General features: G+C 32.2%; 2 protein-coding genes across 15 annotated transcripts in view; one reads left to right on the top strand and one right to left on the bottom strand.

Moving 5' to 3' along the window:
• The window catches only part of LOC125065515, an 83,328-nt gene extending 74,194 nt beyond the window's left edge, over positions 1–9,134 (bottom strand). For 3 of the 9 annotated variants that reach the window (XM_047673186.1, XM_047673187.1, XM_047673188.1), the window contains exon 1: positions 8,740–9,118. In XM_047673186.1, coding sequence (XP_047529142.1) covers positions 8,740–8,841 — 102 coding nt within the window. In that variant the 5' untranslated portion in view covers positions 8,842–9,118. Of the gene's footprint in view, positions 1–8,739 lie in introns of all 9 variants that reach the window. The other 6 variants (XM_047673195.1, XM_047673196.1, XM_047673194.1 and 3 more) reach the window with 5 other exon arrangements.
• Positions 9,135–12,292: 3,158 nt separating this feature from the next.
• On the top strand, positions 12,293–21,566 carry LOC125065171 (tetratricopeptide repeat protein 21B-like). Of its 6 annotated transcripts, XM_047672652.1 has the most exons (14): positions 12,293–12,506; positions 12,583–12,689; positions 13,165–15,217; positions 15,301–15,586; positions 16,002–16,195; positions 16,564–16,956; positions 17,442–17,546; positions 18,209–18,380; positions 18,755–18,807; positions 18,862–18,917; positions 19,542–19,745; positions 19,935–20,033; positions 20,326–20,444; positions 21,043–21,566. In XM_047672652.1, the coding sequence occupies exons 3-14, from the start codon at positions 13,295–13,297 to the stop codon at positions 21,279–21,281; spliced, it is 3,843 nt and encodes a 1,280-aa protein (XP_047528608.1). In that variant the 5' UTR covers positions 12,293–12,506; positions 12,583–12,689; positions 13,165–13,294; the 3' UTR covers positions 21,282–21,566. The 6 variants fall into 6 exon arrangements, with proteins under 6 accessions (XP_047528608.1, XP_047528607.1, XP_047528606.1 ...); XM_047672651.1 differs by having other exon boundaries at positions 12,293–12,457; positions 18,755–18,917; XM_047672650.1 differs by having other exon boundaries at positions 12,586–12,689; positions 18,755–18,917.
• The last annotated feature ends 37 nt before the right edge of the window (positions 21,567–21,603 follow it).

The following is a 21,603-nucleotide window of genomic DNA, read 5'->3' as shown; positions in this document are numbered from 1 at the left end:
TCGAATTAATGTATGCGAGTCTATAAGTACTCTAACTACACACATGCAAGTGACTTACGAATATATCAAAAATATAATAACGAAAGCTATAAAAATAGAGAGTATTACTTGAGGTGTAAATTTTCTTAGACATGAAAAGATATACTGTGACAACAACTTCGAAACTGACCGCAGAAGATGACCTTGAAATGTCAAAGATTGACATGAGAGCCGAGATGGCCCAGTGGTTAGAACGCGTGCATCTTAACCGATGATTTCGGATTCAAACCCAGGTAGACACCACTGAATTTTCATGTGCTTAATATGTGTTTATAATTCATCTCGTGCTCGGTGGTGAAGGAAAACAAAAAACATCGTGAGGAAACCTGCATGTGTTTAATTTCAACGAAATTCTGCCACATGTATATTCCACCAACCCGCATTGGAGCAGCGTGGTGGAATATGCTCCAAATCTTCTCCTCAAAGGGAGAGGAGGCCTTAGTCCAGCAGTGGGAAATTTACAGGCTGCTAATGTGACATGCGACATTGACTATAATAATAATAACAATAAAGTATACACGCAATCACCGTTAGTAGATTTTCAACATTTCCCGAATGAAATATGTGAAGTAAGTTCTTACAGAATAGCACTCCTAGATGAGCTATTTATTCTTTTACTTCCTTTTTCTTCTGTATTCTGTAAGGACAAGCTCGAAACTCACCGCAAGATACAAGCGTGAACTGCGTTACTCAAGTAGGCTCATGAAAGTACTTTTGAATCGTCATGTTACAGTGTTGAATTAATGTAGCTACCACCACCTACCACCGGTTCGGAAAGTAGATTCTATGGAGAAGAACCGGCAAGAAACTTAGTAGTTACTCTTTTCCACCATTTTAATTACAAAACATGTCAGTAAAGTACAATTCATTTTTTAAATATCATGCCTAGAAATCAATAAATACTTAGTCCACGCTTTTTTATCTTTAATATAATCTTATATTGAGTGATATGCCTTATTTTGACATGAGCCTTAATTTTTTTAAATGGCCAAGTTAAAAATAGCTGTGGAATAGTTTTATAACAACGAATACCGTGCCGAATTGTCAAAATGTGATATGCAACATTAACTGTTATCATTATAAAATAGGATACACGTATCAAAATAGCGTATCACCGTAAGTCGGCTGTAATTATTTCACAAGTTAGATACGAAGTGAATTTTAACAACATTGCACTGTTAGTTAATGTTAGTAAAGCCTAACATAGCAATGGCAATTTAGTGTGAAACGATTCTAAAATAAGACTTGAACAGTACATCCGTCTGTTACAAAAGATGAGTTTTATTGTTATTGTATAGCGGTATCATCCACGTCTGTATAAATCGATTTGTATTCAGGCCATAAAATAAATACCATATTACATTGAATTTCCGATGTAATATCATGCTATCGTAATAAAATATTTATGTACGTTATTTAGCTTTTTAGTATATTTGAAATTGAAAACATATTTAAAAATCATATTCATTATTTTTTGTTATAATTTGAGGATTTCATACCTTTAGGAAATTATTTTGTAATATTTATTATAAGTAATACAGCTAATATCTCTAACATATAATATATGTCTCACTGCTCCATAATGACTTTCCTCTTTAGAAGTAGGCTTCGAATTAATAATTCCGTTACTGTATTGACGAATATACATTCGGTAGAAGATACACATTCAAAGTTCTGATAGTGCCTGGATTCGAATCCATTTGTCCGCCACATATTAAGTTCCACGAATCCACAATGCACTGTCTAGACATAGGCTCGTTTTTTAACGAAACCTTAAATTTAAGATAGATAATATCTATATAATGTTATTATCATTATAAAATATACCATTATAATGATTTACAAAAGTAGATATTAGTTAAAAGCCTGATAAGTATAAGTCTAAATGACTTAAGTCATAAATCTCTTGAGCTCTAGTGCTGGAAACTCGATACTGGAGGTGAGCAACAGGTCATTTCATTATGGGATTGAATTAAAACCTCGATATAAAGCCGATAAATCCCGGTTGTATATAAAACATTGTTTACCGATCGTGTGGTTTTATGCACATTATATGGAATGCCTTGTTGGTCCAACACCTAGACTATAAAGCCGTAGATTCCGAGGTTCTCGGTTCAAACTGGTTGGGTTAAAGTTATTGATTTTTTTTTGTCGATATAATGTCAATAGATCGCTATTCGCTGGATTCTAGGAGTTGGTAGTTTTTGGACATATACTAGTGGTTTAACACACAGTTCTTTAGCGATACGGCTGCAGTTTTGAAGAGAGAGCTTTAAAGCAGACGTAACCGAAAATTGTCAGTAGGTGATCGTTCACATTATACTTATTAACTTTGTATATCATTTTATAACGTCATGTTACAAACGTTCATCATTAACTACATGTATACAAAATATGCTCGGTCAACGAATTCATTTACGGGATCGAACTTGTAACATTTAAATGGAATTACGATAGGTCAAGGTGATTTTCACGTCAAAATAAGCTATAAACAGTATTTGGACATATTTAATCTAAATTTTATTAATAACAAGCCACTCAAACCGGCTTGATATTGAAGTACAAACATACACAGAAAAACATGTTTTTTATCTTGGGCTAGAAGCATTCATAGCCGTAGATATGAAGACAGAGAAATAAAGTTTTATCACAATTACATCACAATTATCAATGCATAAAGGATACATATCCATTTATGTTTATTAGAATAACATGTATAATACACGGCAACCATTAACTGTGCAGTCATGTAACCGAAATATTTGTAAGTATTTCTGTTGTTGCAACTAAATTGTTATTATTGAATCAACAACAATACATTTGTTGTGAAGTAAAATGATACGGTTTTCGATTATTAATTAGAAAAATATAGGAGATAAAATATATTTTATCAAATGTAAGATGAATAATTTGTACCAAAAGTCAAAGTGTTTATACGGTTGATTACTATCGTGGCTAACCATTTGTACAAAGTTACATCAAGGGTTCTAAATGAAAGACATTCGAGATTAAAGTTGTGGTCTTGATTTTCAATACCGTTTTCGTCAAAATTATTTAAATAAATATGAATTCAATGCTTATATGTAATTTCCATTAGCATATTTTGAAATTTTCTAAAAACCATGTCTCGGCTCGCAGATATTTTAACATCAAGCTAATTAAGAAGCACTTTGTGTTGTTGGGTTTCGGGGATTGAATCAGTACAATCACAAGTCTGAGTTCTTAGTGTCTTAGTGTCCATGCTTTGAAGCGCATTGGTGGTATATAAAAAGTAGAATACTTAGTAAATATTTTTACTTAGTCAGGCCTTCTTATTGCGAAACATTGTATATTTTTTGATAAAATACAAATAATGACATTTACTGTACAGCTTTTGTGGCGAAGATCGGAATGGACAAATTATCTTAACTATCCTCACGACAGTCGTGCCGATCGACGAGAAAATACAATAAAATACTGTTCGCATTCTAAAATAACGGTTTAGAAATTCTACTACTGATTAGAAAAATAAATTATTAAGGTAAATAACGCCCAGATCAGGCTGTTGTAAGACCGCCGTTAGATTTTAATTAACCGTGGATGTGGAATCTGTTTGCAAGGAATTGTTGATTATTATTATTATTAATAAACATGTGTGTGTAAGATAGTCGAATAAAATATTATGAATCATTGGAGCTTTTAGATAATAATTTTAGATATAGATGAGACACGATATTCAACACAGATCATCTTTTTCCCTGTGTATGTCAAAAATAAAACTTTACTCCTGAATATGTGATACAGTTAGGCAAAGCTAAGTCAGTATTTTTGCCATCGCAATTCGCAAATAGTAGGTAGGTACGCCTGCGCAAACATTTTGTATTTACCAGATTATCAATATTAAACTATACCTCCAATCGCTACATTAAAAATCTAAGTAAAGTCATGCATACGAGATCGTAATAAAGTATCAGAACATTTCGCTGATTCCCAAACGTATCGTTTTCCAACGAGAAAGTCTAGCGTGGTAACAATATCCACAATCCACATAATTTTTTTCTCTCCCAAGAAACCGCATTCACATATACGGAGGTAAATTAATCTGCCACAAAAGGGAAAGTTTCTCATTCGCATGGTTCACATGATACGGGAGTTCTTGATTCAATCATTTAAACAATACATACTATGTACATCCATGAAGCTATAGGCCTACATGTGACATACCACTTATCAAACATTTAATTGCCGAAATGTGTCGACTACTATTAATCTGTTCACACTTTTTGCGATTTATATTATCACTTATGTATTTATTTAAAAGGTCACCAACGAAACACGGGTCGAAACCAATTTGAAAGACGTACAAAACAGTTTTTGAGGTAGCTTAAATAATATTCGATATGTAAAAAAAATATATGTAAATATATATTGTATATGGCAACAAACACAACAATTAAGCAAGATCGGTATGAATATTAAAATACTATATTATTTTATAGGAATTAAACATAATACTCGGGGTATTAGTAAAATACGGCTTTAATTATCAAATAGCAGTGGCTGAAACCATAGTAAATCGTATCAATACATTCGACGAGTATCATAATTATTTCAAAGAATTCTTTTTTTTTTTTTTTTATTGAATTCTGTCGTCATGTCTGTTTTCGTTATGGAAGCGTTACACTTTCATATCGATTGTCAAAAACCTAACCACAGATTCTCAAACGACATAAGATCCACTCAAGAATAAAAAGAAAGTCAGACGGACTATTTTTCGAACTGATAATAAATATTTATAGTTTATATTTGTAATGCTATTTATTAAATAAGAAACTATGATTTTTAATTAAGGAATCCTCTTCTTGTTCTTTTGCAATGTAATTACAGCTTTGAGTTTTTATTAAATATGTAATCTGTTAGATTTAAGAGGTAGATATGGAATTCAGCAGAAACAAATAAATCAGTTCCCTATAATTATGTGCTATGGTTACACAACGTTTTTAATTATTGTATTTCTACTTTCAAAACCAACTCACTATATTTTGTTTTTAATCAAAAATTTAATTACTTACTTTACTCAACCGAAGATCACAGGTGTAAATTCTAGCAACAGAATTCAATTAACATATAACGACTATTCCTCACAAAAATAAAACTCAGCTTAATCGTGAGGGACAATTCTACTTATTTTTATCGGTTATGATACGATCTGGATTATATTCCGATACAACTTCGACCGAACCGCAACTGGATCGTTGTGTTATATAGAGATATAGAATAGGAAAACGAACGGACTGAACGGCAACGATAATGTCTCGATTCGATACCGATAAAGTGACAACTTGTTAGTAGAAATGCCCCTATTTTGTTAGGCTGTTGTTTCATAAGTTATACTTCAATCTGAAGACAAGGTAATAGTGGAATCCTAACCTAAAAAATCAATTAACAACAGCAAGTAGCGTGATGTTTTTTATGTATCTTTCTTTTTAATAAAGGGAAAGGCCTTTGTCCAGCTGTCAGGGGTATATTAAAAAAGGTTACTGAACCCTCATTCTCATTGCACGGCCTTATTGTTAGTACAAGTGATATGATTCTCTAATGTAATCCCGACATGTTTACTATAACAACTTAAGAAATAAATTTGTATTAAAAAATAGCAAATAACAATATTAAAAGTGATATAAATTATAAAAATGTGTGTTTTCTTCTTTCTTTATTTATCTTTCTTTATCATTGAACCATACAGAATAGAATATACATTCCGAATCGCTAGTAGATTTACGTTTAATCTTTTAGTAACGATTCAAAAAGGATCTATATACTCTTCACACGGCTGCCTGCCTAAATTCTTTAAATGAAATCTTTTTTTCAGGGTGTATGAGTTTTATGTAGATATGTGAGTTTTTAATCCGACTATAACTTTTTAGCGTCTGAACATATTTAGATGTATGGGATATCGTTAAAATTCTCAAATTATCCCGAGTGACAAGAAAAGACAATAGACCGTCTGGCTTTTTAATATTCCAAATTCTTGTAAGTATATACTTAAATTAAGATTTTAATTTGAGATAAATAAGGATACAATTTTATTAATTTTTGTTCGTATGTTTTCTTAGATATTTATTTAAGTAAGGGACACTGGTCTTGTGATTAAACGGAGCGTCGACTCGGAAACTTGCCTAAGCCCGTAACTATCGTGATGGTGAAAACGTAATTACCACGTAACTCTACATTCGTGTAATAATAGTGCTCGTACGATTACGGATAAATTAAAAGAGCAATATTGAATACACTTGCCTTTAAATTGTGTTTATCTTATTTGTTAGAATTGTTATTTATCACTAACACTCTGCGTAAAGAATAGTATTGAACATCTCACTATAATAATTGAGGCACATCGTTATGCCTATTAGTTTAGGTGTCCTTACTCCTGATCGATTCTGAAGACAAGGTGAGAATAGGTACAGAATTTTGAGGCGTTAATTAGAATTTCTTAACAACAACCCTAATTTTTATTAGTCTAACTCGCCCCTTGATCCATGGCATTCATGATATAAATTTCTAGTGTCTATATAACAAAATAATAATAATTCATATAATTCAATTGAAAATATTTTCGAACTCGTTAAAAAGCTATAATTTTTTCACGTCATGGGTCAAATTTTTCAACATTGCCTGTTTAGAAGGGAGATAATCGGGTCACTGCCCCTCATTGTGTCCATCGAGTAACAATCGTGTTTCTGTATGCCAGTTAATTGTAAAATGTTACTCCGCACGAACATCAGTCATAACGATCTACGTACACCGCATCCATTCATCCCTCGTCACGTTGCGAAAGCTCTATCTAGATAAATATTTCACGATATCTAGTACAAGGTTGTCTGAAAACATCCATTTATTGTACAGATTCGAGATAAACTACATTAAAGGTTATTCTATTGCTAAAGGTCTCGTATTGAATCAATGATAAATTTTACTTAACCGTATCAAATAATCATAACAAGTAATATAAATATGTAAATTGTATCCAAAAATCATTTATTTCTGAAGTATTATTTACTATGAAGTAATATTTAAATTTTGAATTTTATTTTTCTTCTAAATTACGAACGCATGGAATGTAAGTCGGGATTTAATTTTTGGATTGAAAATAATAAACGTGTGACAAAGCAACCATTCCGCTAATATATGACAGGAACAAAGTGAAATACAAATAAAAACAAATTAAGTGTTGTTTGCATGGTATAAGAAAAAGTAATTAAAAAATTAAGTAAAACAATTTACAATAATCCAAATTATATGTAACCATTCAGATTTTCGAATTACGTAATAAAAAACATTTTTAAACAATATTTTAACATTAATAAGATTATATATTCATTTGATATCGTACTTTAAAAGAAATTTAATTTGATAATGTTTCCAAAGAAAATAAATATCGAAACACTTTATCAATTGACTTCACGGCCGTGTGATTGTGCTGATGATCTAATCGAAGTGACCACGTTTGTAACAGGTAGTCGGTGAACGTATTAATTAGCATTTTAGAAATAACTATGATCTATGCTGAGAACGAGAAATTTCTTTTTTTTACATTTAAATTTAAAATAAGGCAAACACGAAAACGTACAAGATATATATCATACATCGTGTACGTGAAACAAAACTTATGACTTTATACAATCATATTTAAAGCTATTTTATAAGGTTAAAATAAGTAGATCGTCCAATATGGTATATTTCTACCAAATCTAGAATATATACTATTTATGGCAGATAGTAAAAGGCAATTCCTTGCCGTAATGAACATTTATAATTAGGCACGTTTATGGATCTTTCTTGTACGCAGTAGTAATACGTTTATTATAGTCCATTCACTTTAAGAGTGTCCATGACTTTCAACTTAAGTAACAATAGAAACGATAATAAAAATTACTCGGTTTAAAAAAAAAGACAACAGTAAATTTTCTAACATTTAAATTAAATTTCATTAAACATTACGGACACGAGTGAGTTTCTTTAAGACTTCGGAATAATAGTTGCTCTTTAATTATAGATACTTCCTATAATTACTATCATCGTATTATAAAATTGCATGTTTGTATGTAAGGGGTAATCTCCGAAGCTAAAGATACAATACTAAAATTATTTTACTCCTGGAAAGTTAAATTATTCCCGAGTGCTATGGGGAATAAATTGTATTTATATCGTATAATTTTTCTTATTAATACACTACATCCGTGCGAAACCGGGGCAGGTCGCTAGTTTATTTGTATAGATAGTGGTTGAATATGTAATGGAATTTTGCTTATTATTTGCGAAGCGTAAACCTTATACGTATAAGTATAACTAACCCTTTATAAAAAAATCGTAATATTTTTACGATATTTTTTATATTATGATATAAAATAAAGTTACGTAAACATTAATCGTTATTCATTATTGTAATATTTATTGCCCATTCATCAACTATAAGTTAGTTACGAAAGAAATGATATATTTCTCTTAATTTTCAGTCCCAAAGATTGCATTTTATCGTTACTAAATTTTTCGTAACATTTCCCAAAAACAAGACAAAACATATATCTTTATATATGTGTCCAAAAAAACCTTGATCCACTAACTCCAACCTGAAAAGTTTTTGTAGATACTTGGGTGGATGTAGACAGCTTATTAAAAACTCCTCACATAACCCAAAACATACTAGGTAGATTTACTTACTCTGCGTGCACTTCCGCTAACGCTACTGGCAAGGCTATCGGCATCATAGTGACGCGCGAACGCGTAAGGGCCCGGATGGTCCCGGGACACACATTGCCCCATAAGCCCGCTCCCACAAAACTCAAATTATAAGCAATTCACATCAATCACTTTTATTATTCCTTTATATCACTCACGCTACACTTCACATGGATCAGTCTCAGTAATTAAACATTGTTATCTTATTTAATAAGTTCACAGATTTCATAGATTCACAAGGTTCATAATTTATTAGATCTATTAATAAGTAGTTATTAAGTTAGTACTATCAAGTAAGCTTTCGATACACACACGGGTTTAAAAAATAAAATATGTAATTTATTAAGCAATATTCCTTCTAATTCATTATTCAATTCTGTATGTAAAAAGAAAAAAAGATTTAGAAATCATATCATAAAATATTCATTAACTACTTTAAAAAACTTCCAAATCAATTTATTTATTTATTACATTAATATAATAGGTATTATTTTATAATATTGGTACTTGATTATTGATTGATTTGCACACTTCACGAAGTATCTAATAGACGAAGAACATTAATAATTAATACACACATCCACCTGTATACACAAAAAGTATAAAATCGAATGTAAACTTTACAGAATGATCACATACGATCGAATTTTAAACTTTGGCGGTCAAAGCCACACCTGCTAACGGTGGGTGACGGAGCGCGTGGCGCGCACTGCGCTCCATGTGCGACTGTGACCTGCGCAGGCGCACCCGCGACATCGCGACGCGGACCTTGCACAGCTGTTGATTGACTCATGCCATACGCCGTCAAGTGCCCCTAAAACATGACTCCCTATCCTGTAACTAATATACTTTTATTCCTTAAACACAGAACTATATGCTGTAACATAATACTACTGTGGCTTTTATATAAAAGAAAGGCTCTTTTAGTCTAGGATTATGTAATTTTAAGTTTAGTTACCTTTTATATGCTATGTTCATACATTACTTATGCATGTGAATTTATCGGCAAATCAAATAAAATCTCCTTAATATTATTATTATAAATTCACACACAATGTATAGTATACAGAGCTTAAAACAAAATTTATGAATTAAAATTAGTTTTCTATTAGTTTTGCTTTGCTGGTACGAATATACCATTGTATGTTTGTATAAGTATCGTAAGTTACACTTAATATGACACTCGCGAAAGCAACCACAAGTAATATTTCATGATGTACCTCCGAATTTATATTATTATTAAAATAATTATTAATTATTAAATATAAGCAAACCGTAGGTATTTGTTTGAATATGAACATCCAGCCGAGTCAAGATTCCCCCGTGGCTGGTACCAGTTAGTCTTAGCCGAAGATTCCGGATTCATGCCCGGACATACCCGATATTTTTATGTACTTAATTAGTATAATATATCACACATCGAGATGAAAGTTTCGGATGAAAAACATCTACATGGAGCAGCATAGTAGAATAAGCTTCAAAACAAAAGGAAAGGAGGCCTTTGCCCAGCAAGCCAATCGCAGACCGATTTAGGTATGTTGTAAGTTCACACTCGTTGTTTTCGTTTGTTTTGTTGAGATTCAACTTATAGATACCTTAAAACTTACCATCAATATTCATTATTCTAGTGTACGCGCGTGTTACTTTCGGCGTACCCCAAGGTTCATACCATGGACCAATTTTATCACATGTTGATTTTTCTTAAGAGTGGATAATACGAATGTAAAAATAACTCCAAATAGATTATTCTTTTAAATAATATTTTAGTTCTTAAATCTAAGAAAAATCCATCATTTAATTCTTTTTTTCATTATTTTTGTGCCTGTTTCATTTTTTTAGTAACTTGAATATAGTCAGCAAACAGTATTTTGAAGTAGAGGTACTTTATTCCAAAGCCTGGAATTAAAATAAAGGTATTTTAGTTATGCTCTTTTTGTATTTATAAACACTAAGCACCTACAATAACGATAAGTTTTTAGAATAAATATAAAAGTTTAAGTACTTCATGAAATTAATTAATTTTGCAATAAATCAGAAAATGTTGGTGTTGGATGATTATTACAGATCACAAATCACAAATAACGTTATTCATTATTACAGATTACAAAGTATTTTTAAAAGCAAAATTTTGTAAATAAACTTATTGTAGTTAATTTGACTAGAATATAGTCTTCATAAAATATAGTCCTATACTGAGCTTATACAATTTATAATGTTCAGTTGCACGTACATATAATGTATAAAGTATAATAAATAAATAAATATATATATATATATATATATATATATATTTCTTTTAAATAGAGTAGTAATTGTTTTGAAATTCAAAGCGAAGAATGTTATTACCAAGAGTAGGTAATAAATGGGTAATGGCGTAAGTTTCTGCATAGATTTCATGATAAAAACGCAAATAAATGATATTATAAATATAATCGTACATATAATGATAAATGATTTACTTGGTGGTAGGGCTTTGTGCAAGCCCGTCTGAGTAGGTACCACCCACTCATCAGATATTCTACCGCCAAATAACAGTACACTGTAATGTTGTGTTCCGTTTAGAAGGGTGAGTGAGCCAGTGTAATCACAGGCACAAGGGACATAACATCTTAGTTCCCAAAGTTGGTGGCGCATAGGAATGGTTAATATTTCTTACAGCGCCTTTGTCTATGGGCGGTGGTGACCACTTACCATCAGGTGGCCCATATGCTCGTCCGCCAACCAATGCCATAAAAAAAATATATTAAGTAAAGTCTTTATTCCATATACCTTAACTATACCTACTTATTTTATTAACAATAATAGTTATTTGTAATTTAGTAAGTACGTTACAAGGCAATAAGACTGGTTAATACTATATTTTTATTAAACTTTCCTTTATTTCTACTTTAATATTTACATATTGGATTTTTATCTTTAATGTGTAATATAATAATTAATAATGTTGAAGGAATTATTTATCATGAAAATTTGAACAAATATATAGGTATAAAATAAAAATGTTTTTTTACAGTAGATATCTACTGTAAAAAACATGAAACAGTACAGTGGCAAGAATGCCATTAGCATTTCTTTGCATCACAATTTTCTGCAGAGGTGGTAAAAGGCGCCCACGGTTTCATGGTTAAATTAAAGAGCCTAGCGAGCTCCAAAGTTAAAAATTAAACTAACTATGCAACTAGTTAATGCTAGCATTCTTGGCACCATTCCACGCGGTCAAGATTTATGCAGACATTATTTTTAAATCTTGTATATATTAATTCTTCTATATATTAATAAATAATTCTTATATAAATAAATTGAATAAAATATCCTATGTATTGAATAATGAGTATGTTAACCTCAGTTTTTGACAGCAGAATTTTTTAATAAAATACCTTGTATAGTACGAAAATAATATCATAAATGTATCTAAATTCTTTCGTATTTTAAGTGCACATATTAATCATATTATACATATTTTATATTATTACTATTTTCAAATTTGTCAATGTCAATAATGATAATGTCAAAGTTTGACAGAAAAATAATTGTTTATATTAACCTCTATTTAATGGGTTAAATTCTCTACGCAGTGCGCAATATTATAATAACAGCCAATAGGTTCTATTTTAATTTGTTACAGTGAATTTTTGACTTATATAATTCCATGTCTGGAATGATAACTAGAGCAAGAGCCTTCTCGACGCAAGCCTTGAAGGTAGTCAATAATGCTGCTAAGCAACAGTTTGTTGTGACTTTACAAAGCGGTAAATCGATTATTACTATTATACACAAAGTTTCAATTTCATTTATTTTATATTAAAATCGAGTGATCATTTACAGCAGAAGCAACGGTCAGTTATGAGAAACAAGACGAACAAATAACATTTATCCACACGAATGTGCCGAAAGAATTTCAAGGAAAAGGTGTTGGAAAACTTTTAGCTCAGGTGTGTAATAATTAATTAAAACATTTTGATTACGAAAAAGAATAAGTCTTTCTCATTCAAATTCATATATATTTTTAGTATAATATTTGTATAGTGTAATGTAGTATATTCATAAAGAAATAAGTAGTTTATTGTAACAAAACTTGTCCTTTTCAAAAAAAAATCTTGATGTTGGGTCATATCTTGCTTCTAAGATGTTGAGTAATAAACAAAGTATCTATTGTTCACATATGTATAAAGTGACAACTATATTATCTATATTACCCATGTATAAATTATATTAAGCAATAATAACTACAAATATATCTGTTTTGTAATACTAATCTTTATACAATATATACATATTTCAAATTATAACTAAACAAGCTGATGCTTGTCTAGTAGTATACTTATAATAGTAAGTAAAAATATGTATAACATGATTGTTATATAATTTATATGCAATACTAAATTATGGAAATTTATTTGTCAACAGCATGTTTTCAGTTATGCGCTGGAGAACACCTTGACTGTGATATGCAAATGTCACTTCCTTGCTAAGTTCTATGAAGATAACATAGATAAATTCACAAACCTCCAAGTTAAACTGGATTTAGATTAATACAATGGATATAATGTGGTCTAGATGTAATATACATTATTATTTACGTGAAAAGTGTTATGGAAAAGCTAAAAAAATTGCTAGGGATGCATCTGTGCAATATAGTGATAACACAGAATTTTTATTTTATTATGGATTATGCAATATTTTAGAAGGACAGGTTGAACAGGGCATAAATGAATTAACACCATTACAATCAAATAGAGATTTACAGTTTGCAATTGTAATGGCCCTTATTTACAGTTACAAAATGCTAAATAGCTCTGAAAGAGAAGATTTGTATAACTTGGAGTCTAAATTGAAAGAAGAACGAAAATTAGCAAATGGTCCATCTTTCTATTATGCAGGTTTATTTTTATCGCTGGCTGAGAAACATGAAAAGGCATCTGAATATATAAATAAATCGCTTAGGAAAGATGCTAACAGCTTGGATACAATCATTTTGAAAGGCTGGAATGATATGTACCTTAATATTGGAGACATTCAAACTTCGATTTTAGACTGTCTAGAGCTGGCTCTCCAAAAAAGTGACAGGAATGTTGAAGCTCTTTTAGGTCTGGCAAAATTTAAATATTTTACAAGAGATTATGATGCCTCTAATTTATTACTGGACAAACTTATTGTTAACAATCCTGGCCAAGTAGTACCAATAATAGAAAAACTAAAAAATGAATTTGCTGCTCAAAAATGGGAAGCGGTTTATGATGCACTGGAGAGGGTTCTTTCATTAGAACCAACTAATATTGAAGCATTAAAAATTAGAATATTTATTGCACTCTGCAAAAATTCAGACTACATTGAGGCAGTTGACCAACTAAATAATTTTTTCTCTCTCCTTGAAAATGAAGAAACCAACAATGGCTTTCAATTTTACAATACAGCACAGATATTTTCTAGAGCCTGTGGAAGATCTAGTGCAGTACTCTCTCAAGTATACCGATTTGCCCAATGCGCATCAGAAATGTATTCAAATAATGTTGATTACTTAAGTGAAATTGGCTATCAATGTATTCTGCAAGGTAAATATAAGGATTCCTTAAGTTTCTTTAAAGCAGCTAGCAAAATCGATAGCAATTCTATAACTGCTTTATGTGGGTTAACTATTTGTCAAATGTTTGAAAATGGTCCAACTGACCAAATTGCTCAACAGATTGAGCTTTTGTATGAAATGCAAGGGACGCAAAAGTTTCCAATATTATATTTGTTATCAGCACAATTAAATGTAAAAAGTCCAAATGCAGTGAACTTTTTAAATAAAGCAATAGATGCTCAAATAACACTGGCCGATAGTTACCCATATGGTTTAATGTACATAAAAAATCTTGACCCAGATTTTCTATTAGAGGTGTATAAAGAATACAAGAAGCATTTACCGAAGAAACCTTCCGTCATATTTGGTTATTTACTTTATACTCAAGAAGGAAACAATGCCTCAGTGACCAATTGCATAAGACTTTTAACTACAATATGCAAAGCGTGTCCTGGATTAATAACAGCATTGTATGAACTAGCAAAGCTTAAGTTTTTGTTCGGTTATTCGAGTGAAGCACAAATTTTGGCTCAGCAAAGTGTTGACCTTGATAATACTCACGCAGGAAGTCAAATTTTAACAGCGCAAATATACATTCAGCATGGAGCTTTCGCAAAAGCAGCACAATGCTTGGAGATGTGTCTTAGTTATAATTTTAAAATTCGAGATAGCGCCATGTACCATTTCCTCAATGGTATCATTTTAATGAATATGAATGAATTGCAAGAAGCATTGTCAAGTTTTAATACAAGTCTGCAGATATTGACGGGAAAAAATAATATAAACAGGCAATATGAATCAGATCTAAATATAATCGATAAAGCCACATTATTTTTACAAATAATTGAATTACAAACAAGTTTAGGTCTATTTGGTGAAGCAGGTAAAACAATGCAGGTAATCATTTAAACACTTGGATAATTTTTTCACTTTTTGTAGTTAAATTAAAATAAAATATAAATTCAATTTGTTAATTTTAGGAAGCAATACAGGAAATTTCATACACATCAGAAGAGAGCCGTTTGTTAATAGCGCGTTCAGACTTAGCCTTAAAAAAAGGTGATGTTGATAATGCAATTGAAATTCTCAATGAAGTGAAACCAGGACAACCTTACTACTTCCAAGCTCACAGTAAAATGGCACACATTTATTTGAAAGAGAAGAAAGATAGAGCTATGTTCACATCTTGTTTCAAGGATATTGTTAGCAACCACCCAATGGCAGATGCTCATACCATGATGGGTGATGCTTTTATGTCGATCCATGGTAGGTGCTAACTAATTAACCTCTACAAGTAGTTTCTAATGGATCTGTGAATATACAAAATCATCTGAAACATCTGAATTTCTCCTTGATTTTTTTTCTTTTAATACCTACCCATCAGATATTCTACCGCCAAACAGCAATATTTAGTTTTGCTGTGTCCCGGTTTAAGGAGTGAGAGAGACGGTGTAACTATAGGCATAAGGGACATGACATCTTAGCTTCCAAGGGTGGTCAAGCATTGGTGTGATGTTAGGAATGGTTATTATTTTTTAAATTTCCAATGTCTATAGGTAGTGACTTAGGTGGTCCACCTGTCCGCCTAAATGAGAATTGGCTTGTTTCATATTGAAACGAGCACTAAATGTAAAAATATATTATTAATTATGATTTTATAACTCTTATAATATAATTTTAGAACCTGTTCAAGCAGCCGAATCCTATGAAACTGCACTAAAAGGTAATCCTAAAGACATTCAGTTGATAAAAAAGTTGGGACTGGCTTTAGTGAAAATGCACGAATATGATAAAGCAACACAACACTACGAAAATGCCATTAAACTGTTGAACGATGATGAACTGAAATTTGAATATTTGGAACTTCTTATTAAGGTAAATGAAATAATTTAATAAAAAAATATGTTGCTATAAAATTAATGATGTACCGAATATTATCGTTTCGACGTTTCCATTGTACTTTCTTAGTTTACTGTAAGTGATTCCTATTAATTATCCACACTACACTTACTTTGTCTAGCAGTAAACTACCGTCAGACCAAATTTTTTTTTCTATAGAAATTATTTTACCCAAAAAATATTTTAAACAAAAAACAAAATTGGATATTTATAATGTAGTGTAAGTGCCATTTTTGGTTTTGCCAAATTTAAGTTGTCATTGTTCATAAATATTGTCTTCATACATTTTAACGAATGTTCTAATTATTAAATAAAAAATTAAATATCATTTTATATCTTTGTAGCTAAAGCACTACGACAAAGTTGACTTAACGATATCATCCGAATTAAACCAGTTGTACAATAAAGAGAAAGACATACCAACTTTGAAAAGACGCATCCGCTTACTCCTAACTCAAGCTAAAAATCGAGAACTTAAAAACCCAACAGCTGGAAATACAAATCTTATTCTATCAGAAGCGAAGGATTTACAAATAGCGGTCCTGAAGAGAATAGAGATAGATTCGAGAAGAGATTTAGAGGAGGAGAAGAGAGAGTTATCTTCAATTCTCTGTTTGTTGGCGAAAGTGAAGTCTGCTAGGGAGCCTGCGATTGCGGCCAATCTATACTCGGAAGCGTTGATACATTCGCCGAGAGATCCGAACACATTGTTGGCGTTGGCTAAGTTATATGCACAGGTGAGATATTTTAATTGACATATTTTCTCATTGATACCAAAGCAGGAAATCTTTAATTGAAAGGCAAACTTTGACTCTGACTTAGGAAATGATTTCTTTTTCATTTAATTTCTGGTTGGTCCAATTAATTGTTTAACTGTCTGCTGACCGCGAGATCCTGAGATCGATTGGGAGAAATCCTTTGAGAAATTCTCAGTAGCAACCTGGTACGCCATTTGGAATCCATTGTACTGTGAGAATGAGCAAATGCAGGGCAACTTTGCACACTCGTTTGCTGTATAATGTCTCCTTGTCCGTGAGGATTAGACTTTGATTACTTTGATTGACCGCCGTGACAAAAAATAATTTAGATGCACTAAATACCTTAAGAATATATATTCAAATAACAATTTCAACATCTTTTTATAGAATTTCAAATGAAATAAATGAAAGTAAATGTTACTTTTAACGTTTATAATCTGTATTTAATTAACGAGTGGTTTTAGATGAACAATCCTGAAAAATGTGAACAGACTTGTGCTGTGTTGTTAAACACAGACCCTAATAATGAATCTGCGGCTGTTATGATGGCGGATTTGGCTTTTCGGAAGGTAATGTATAAATATTTATACAACTATATACTGTTTATATTGTTCTTTATATTCGTCCTTGATCGTGACGACCGACGACAATGCGATTCTTTAAGAATGCACTTCGTATCTCACTCGTGTAATGTTGATAATCTATCGCATATCAAATTCTGACATTTCAAGATCGTGTTCTGCGGTGAGTTTCCGAGCCTCTTCTTACAGAATAACTCTAAAGGGATTTATAACATTTTTAATTATTTATTAAAATTATTTTAAACAATTTTTAAAACACACACACATATTGGATGACTTGAATATTATGTCCTGTGAAGTTTATTCTTCGTTGAGAACAATTAAATAATTCCGCAGCAGTAGACTCGTACGAGCACTTTAACAACGAAACTAAATATTTAATAAGGTATTGTTTATTATAAGATACGATAATTCTATATTAATATTATTGAGCTAAAAAAATATTAAACTTGCTTAACTCAGGATCTACTATTTTAATGAAATAAAAAAGGTTTTTTTTTTTACATAACGCTCAGACAGATCAGCAACTTAATATAAACTAATTCAAATAGACATTTAAATGAGTTGAAATGACAAAGGTATAACTTACTCGTTCTATTTTCACTTACTCGTTATAAAGCATTTATTAAATATCATAATTTCCTAAACAGGTTGATTTAGAGACAGCTCAACGTCACCTAGAACAGATCCTGTCAGTGAAACCAATGAGCTGGGAGGCGCTTGCTCAGCTCATAGAAGTTCAATGGAGACGTGGGAAGTTGGAGGAAGTAGAACCGGCGATGGAAGCGGCTAAGAATTCGTTGGGAAACCGAGATGATCCCGGTGAGTGAATAATGGTATCTGTCTAGTTTGTAAAACGCCACCCGATTGTTAGTAGTCATCTCCGCTCGTTGATATTGGCATCGAAAGATATTTTGGCAATTTCAAGGCTAAAAGTCTGCAAAATGTACATGGTTAATTTGTTCGCGACAAATGGAGTCTCGGCTCCGACTTGAATGAAAACTGCATCGTTCAGTTTGAAAAGAGACATCGTTATCTTTACGAGACGTAACTTAGCCGTTTAGGAGGAATTGCGGCGTAGCGTGTTTAAAACACTGCAAGTCAAGGGAGATCCCTCCTGTGAACGCTTCCATTGAGCTAGTTCTTTACCACCACGGCTCGGTGAGGCGTAGGATACTGACGGCGATGCCCCGCAGGCCACTCGTACTGCCAGGGCGTGCAGTCGGCCTACTGGGGGCGCGCCAACGCGGCGCTGCGGCAGCTGAACGCGGCGCGGCGCGCGGCGGCGTGGGGGCACGCGGCCGCGCGCCGCATGGCGCTGCTGTGCCTCGCGCAGCACGCGCCCGCCGCCGACGACTCGTGAGTGCCCCTCCTTTTAGTCACTTATATATACAGCCAAATGAGCCTATTGATATGTTTATTTATTTATTCTTTATTACACACCAATATTTAAAACTAAATTTAACATATGGATTGAACAAAAGTCGCACGAGGTGCGGGTGGCCTTATCGCTAAAGCGGCGATCTCCTCCAGGCAAACTTTGGGCAGAGGACTGATTGTGAAATTAATGTGGGAAGGGGTACATATATTTTGAATTGCGAATAAATAATATACTGCATGTATAATATAATAATACACAATACACACATGACTATATTGTTTGTGATGCTTCGAATAGAGCCGGTAGGTTTTACGTAGTAACGCAGCCAGCATTCTGTTGAACCCGTTTCTTGGAATATCTGAACCGGCAGCTGCGCTGGACATATGATATCCCAGATAAGTACGATGACTACGAGAAAGAGGGAGACTCTTTCTCGTGGTCCGATGCGGCAGCATTCCGATACGAAATAACTAAGCTCGGGTTGTTGGTGCCATCCGACGGCTTGGAGTGCTCTGAGTGGGATTTATGAGTTTCACCAGCCAGCCACAAGATCGACGAGGCAGTTACGCGTTATATATTCTAATTGAAATTAAATCTATAAGGGATACTCGTCTCCTCGCCCTGAGAACGGCTGAGAAGTTACTAACAGAAGTGGCGCCCGCAGAGCGCAAAGCGTTGCAAGCGCTCCTGCAACTGGCCACCAAACAGAAATCGCAGGCGGAAAAAGTGTTGCAGGACATCTTGCCGCTAGCTACGGAAGATGGATACCAAGATGACCCGTACCTCATTCTAGCGATCGCTAATGCGTAAGTATGCAAAACTTGTAAAACACTAATAACCTCTTAAGCTTTTATTTTATTAACATTGTAAACAATACGTTTTGTTTTATGAATTTTGTCAAAAAATAATTAATTTGCTAAAAATAGACTATTTTTGTTTTCCTATCTGATAATTTAAGGGTTATGTATCTGTAATATATTTCAATTTCATTAAAGATACAATATCCTGAAACAACCAACGCGAGCTAAAAACATTCTGAAAAGGACCATATCGTCTATACCGTGGACGCCGGAAAAGGCGGACGGCTTGGAGAGGTATTTGCTTTTTATCTCGATCCATTTAATCCAACTTTGTAATTTACAACGAGTAGTATTAAATCGGACGTAATTAAATAATAATTATTAATAATAATTATCGGATATGTTATTTTAAGACTATATGGAGAGTTCAGAGATTAATCATTTCTCATGCTAAGATCCATGTGCCTATAGTTACACTGGCTAATTTTAGATAATTATTATATTATAAGAATTTGTGTTGCACACTGGAAACATACCTCAGTACAGTCCGAACGTCATTGTTAACGGTAAGATATTAAAATTTTAGATGCTGGTTGGAAGTTGCCGATAATCAAATAAGTTCAAGCAGGACCGATGCTGCTAAAGAGATTCTAACAAAGATTATAAATCACAACAATTCCTGCGCAACCGCTTATCAATATCTGGGTAATGTATTATTATCACACTGACTTTACCTTTAGTTTTATTCTCGCTGGAATAACGCGTTACGCATTTCCCCGCATAAATTATACTCAAAAATCAGCAAAACTTTACCCTGTTAGCCTGTTCCAATATTAGGAGGAGATAATTTGTTATCGAATTGACATCTTGAATTATCTATGGTATTTATTACGGATTCTTAAAAAACTGTCATTTAATATGTCGAAATTGTTATAGGAAGTTTGGGATTTAAGAGAGCAACTATGCGAGTTTCCGGCCGTTTCTTGTTGACAGTTCAAAAATGCTTTATTATAAATTTGACTTCTATAAATGATATTTGATTATTTAATTGCATATTGCATAGTGATTTAATTTAAATAAATATAAAATTATCGAGAAACGTTTGTAGTGCGTTATAGAGATGAGTTATTAGCAAATCGAATGGTATTTGTAAATATAATCTTTGTTTATCTTTCATCTTTCCCCCATTGGTATACAGTATAGGGCTTTATGTAGCAATCTCTTGTACACAAATTGTAGTAACGGTCTTGGGTATGGGATAAGTGTAATGTTATTTTAAAACCTCAATGTATTTTGTTCACAGGTTCTTTAGCCGAAAAGGAACAAAACTATAAAATAGCAGCTTATAATTATGACAAAGCCTGGGTGTATTCAGGCAAAAATGATTTGACCGTTGGTTACAAATTGGCCTATTCATATCTGAAATTAAAGAAATACCCAGAATGTATCGTCGTTTGCAGACAAATTTTAAAGGTCCATCCAGACTATCCGAAAATTAAGAAGGAGATTTTGGAAAAAGCTAAGACTAATTTGAGGACTTAACTTGACTGAACTTGACTTTTTATTTTCAAACTGAAATAATAGTAGTGTTTAAATAAACATTTTATGTTTGCATCTGGCAAAATATGATATTAATTTTCCAATACAAAAGGAGCAATTTTTTATTTGTATTTACTTTGACATAGTATGAGCAAAGATACTTTTTTTTATATTAAAAACGCGGATTTAAGCGTCTCGTTCTTGTATGTTATGACGAATTAATGTTCCATGATATGATAAATATTTTTTAATACCTAGCAATATCTTTGTAAGCATAATTACACACAATTTTTTTTAAATAAATATAATGAAAAAGAAAGCCTTT

The sequence above is a fragment of the Vanessa atalanta genome, chromosome 7, assembly GCF_905147765.1.
Source record: "Vanessa atalanta chromosome 7, ilVanAtal1.2, whole genome shotgun sequence".
Classification (NCBI taxonomy): Eukaryota; Metazoa; Arthropoda; class Insecta; order Lepidoptera; family Nymphalidae; genus Vanessa; species Vanessa atalanta.
Note: the sequence above shows the minus strand (reverse complement) of the source record. Positions and strands in the feature narration are given on the sequence as shown.

What these genes read in the sequence shown, in the direction of transcription:
- LOC125065171 (XM_047672651.1), top strand. Translation starts at nt 13,295, where the DNA reads ATGGATATAATGTGGTCTAGATGTAATATACATTATTATTTACGTGAA. An exon ending in AAGCAGGTAAAACAATGCAG is followed by an intron (nt 15,218 to 15,300) that starts GTAATCATTTAA and finishes TGTTAATTTTAG; the next exon opens with GAAGCAATACAGGAAATTTC. An exon ending in ATTTGGAACTTCTTATTAAG is followed by an intron (nt 16,196 to 16,563) that starts GTAAATGAAATA and finishes ATATCTTTGTAG; the next exon opens with CTAAAGCACTACGACAAAGT.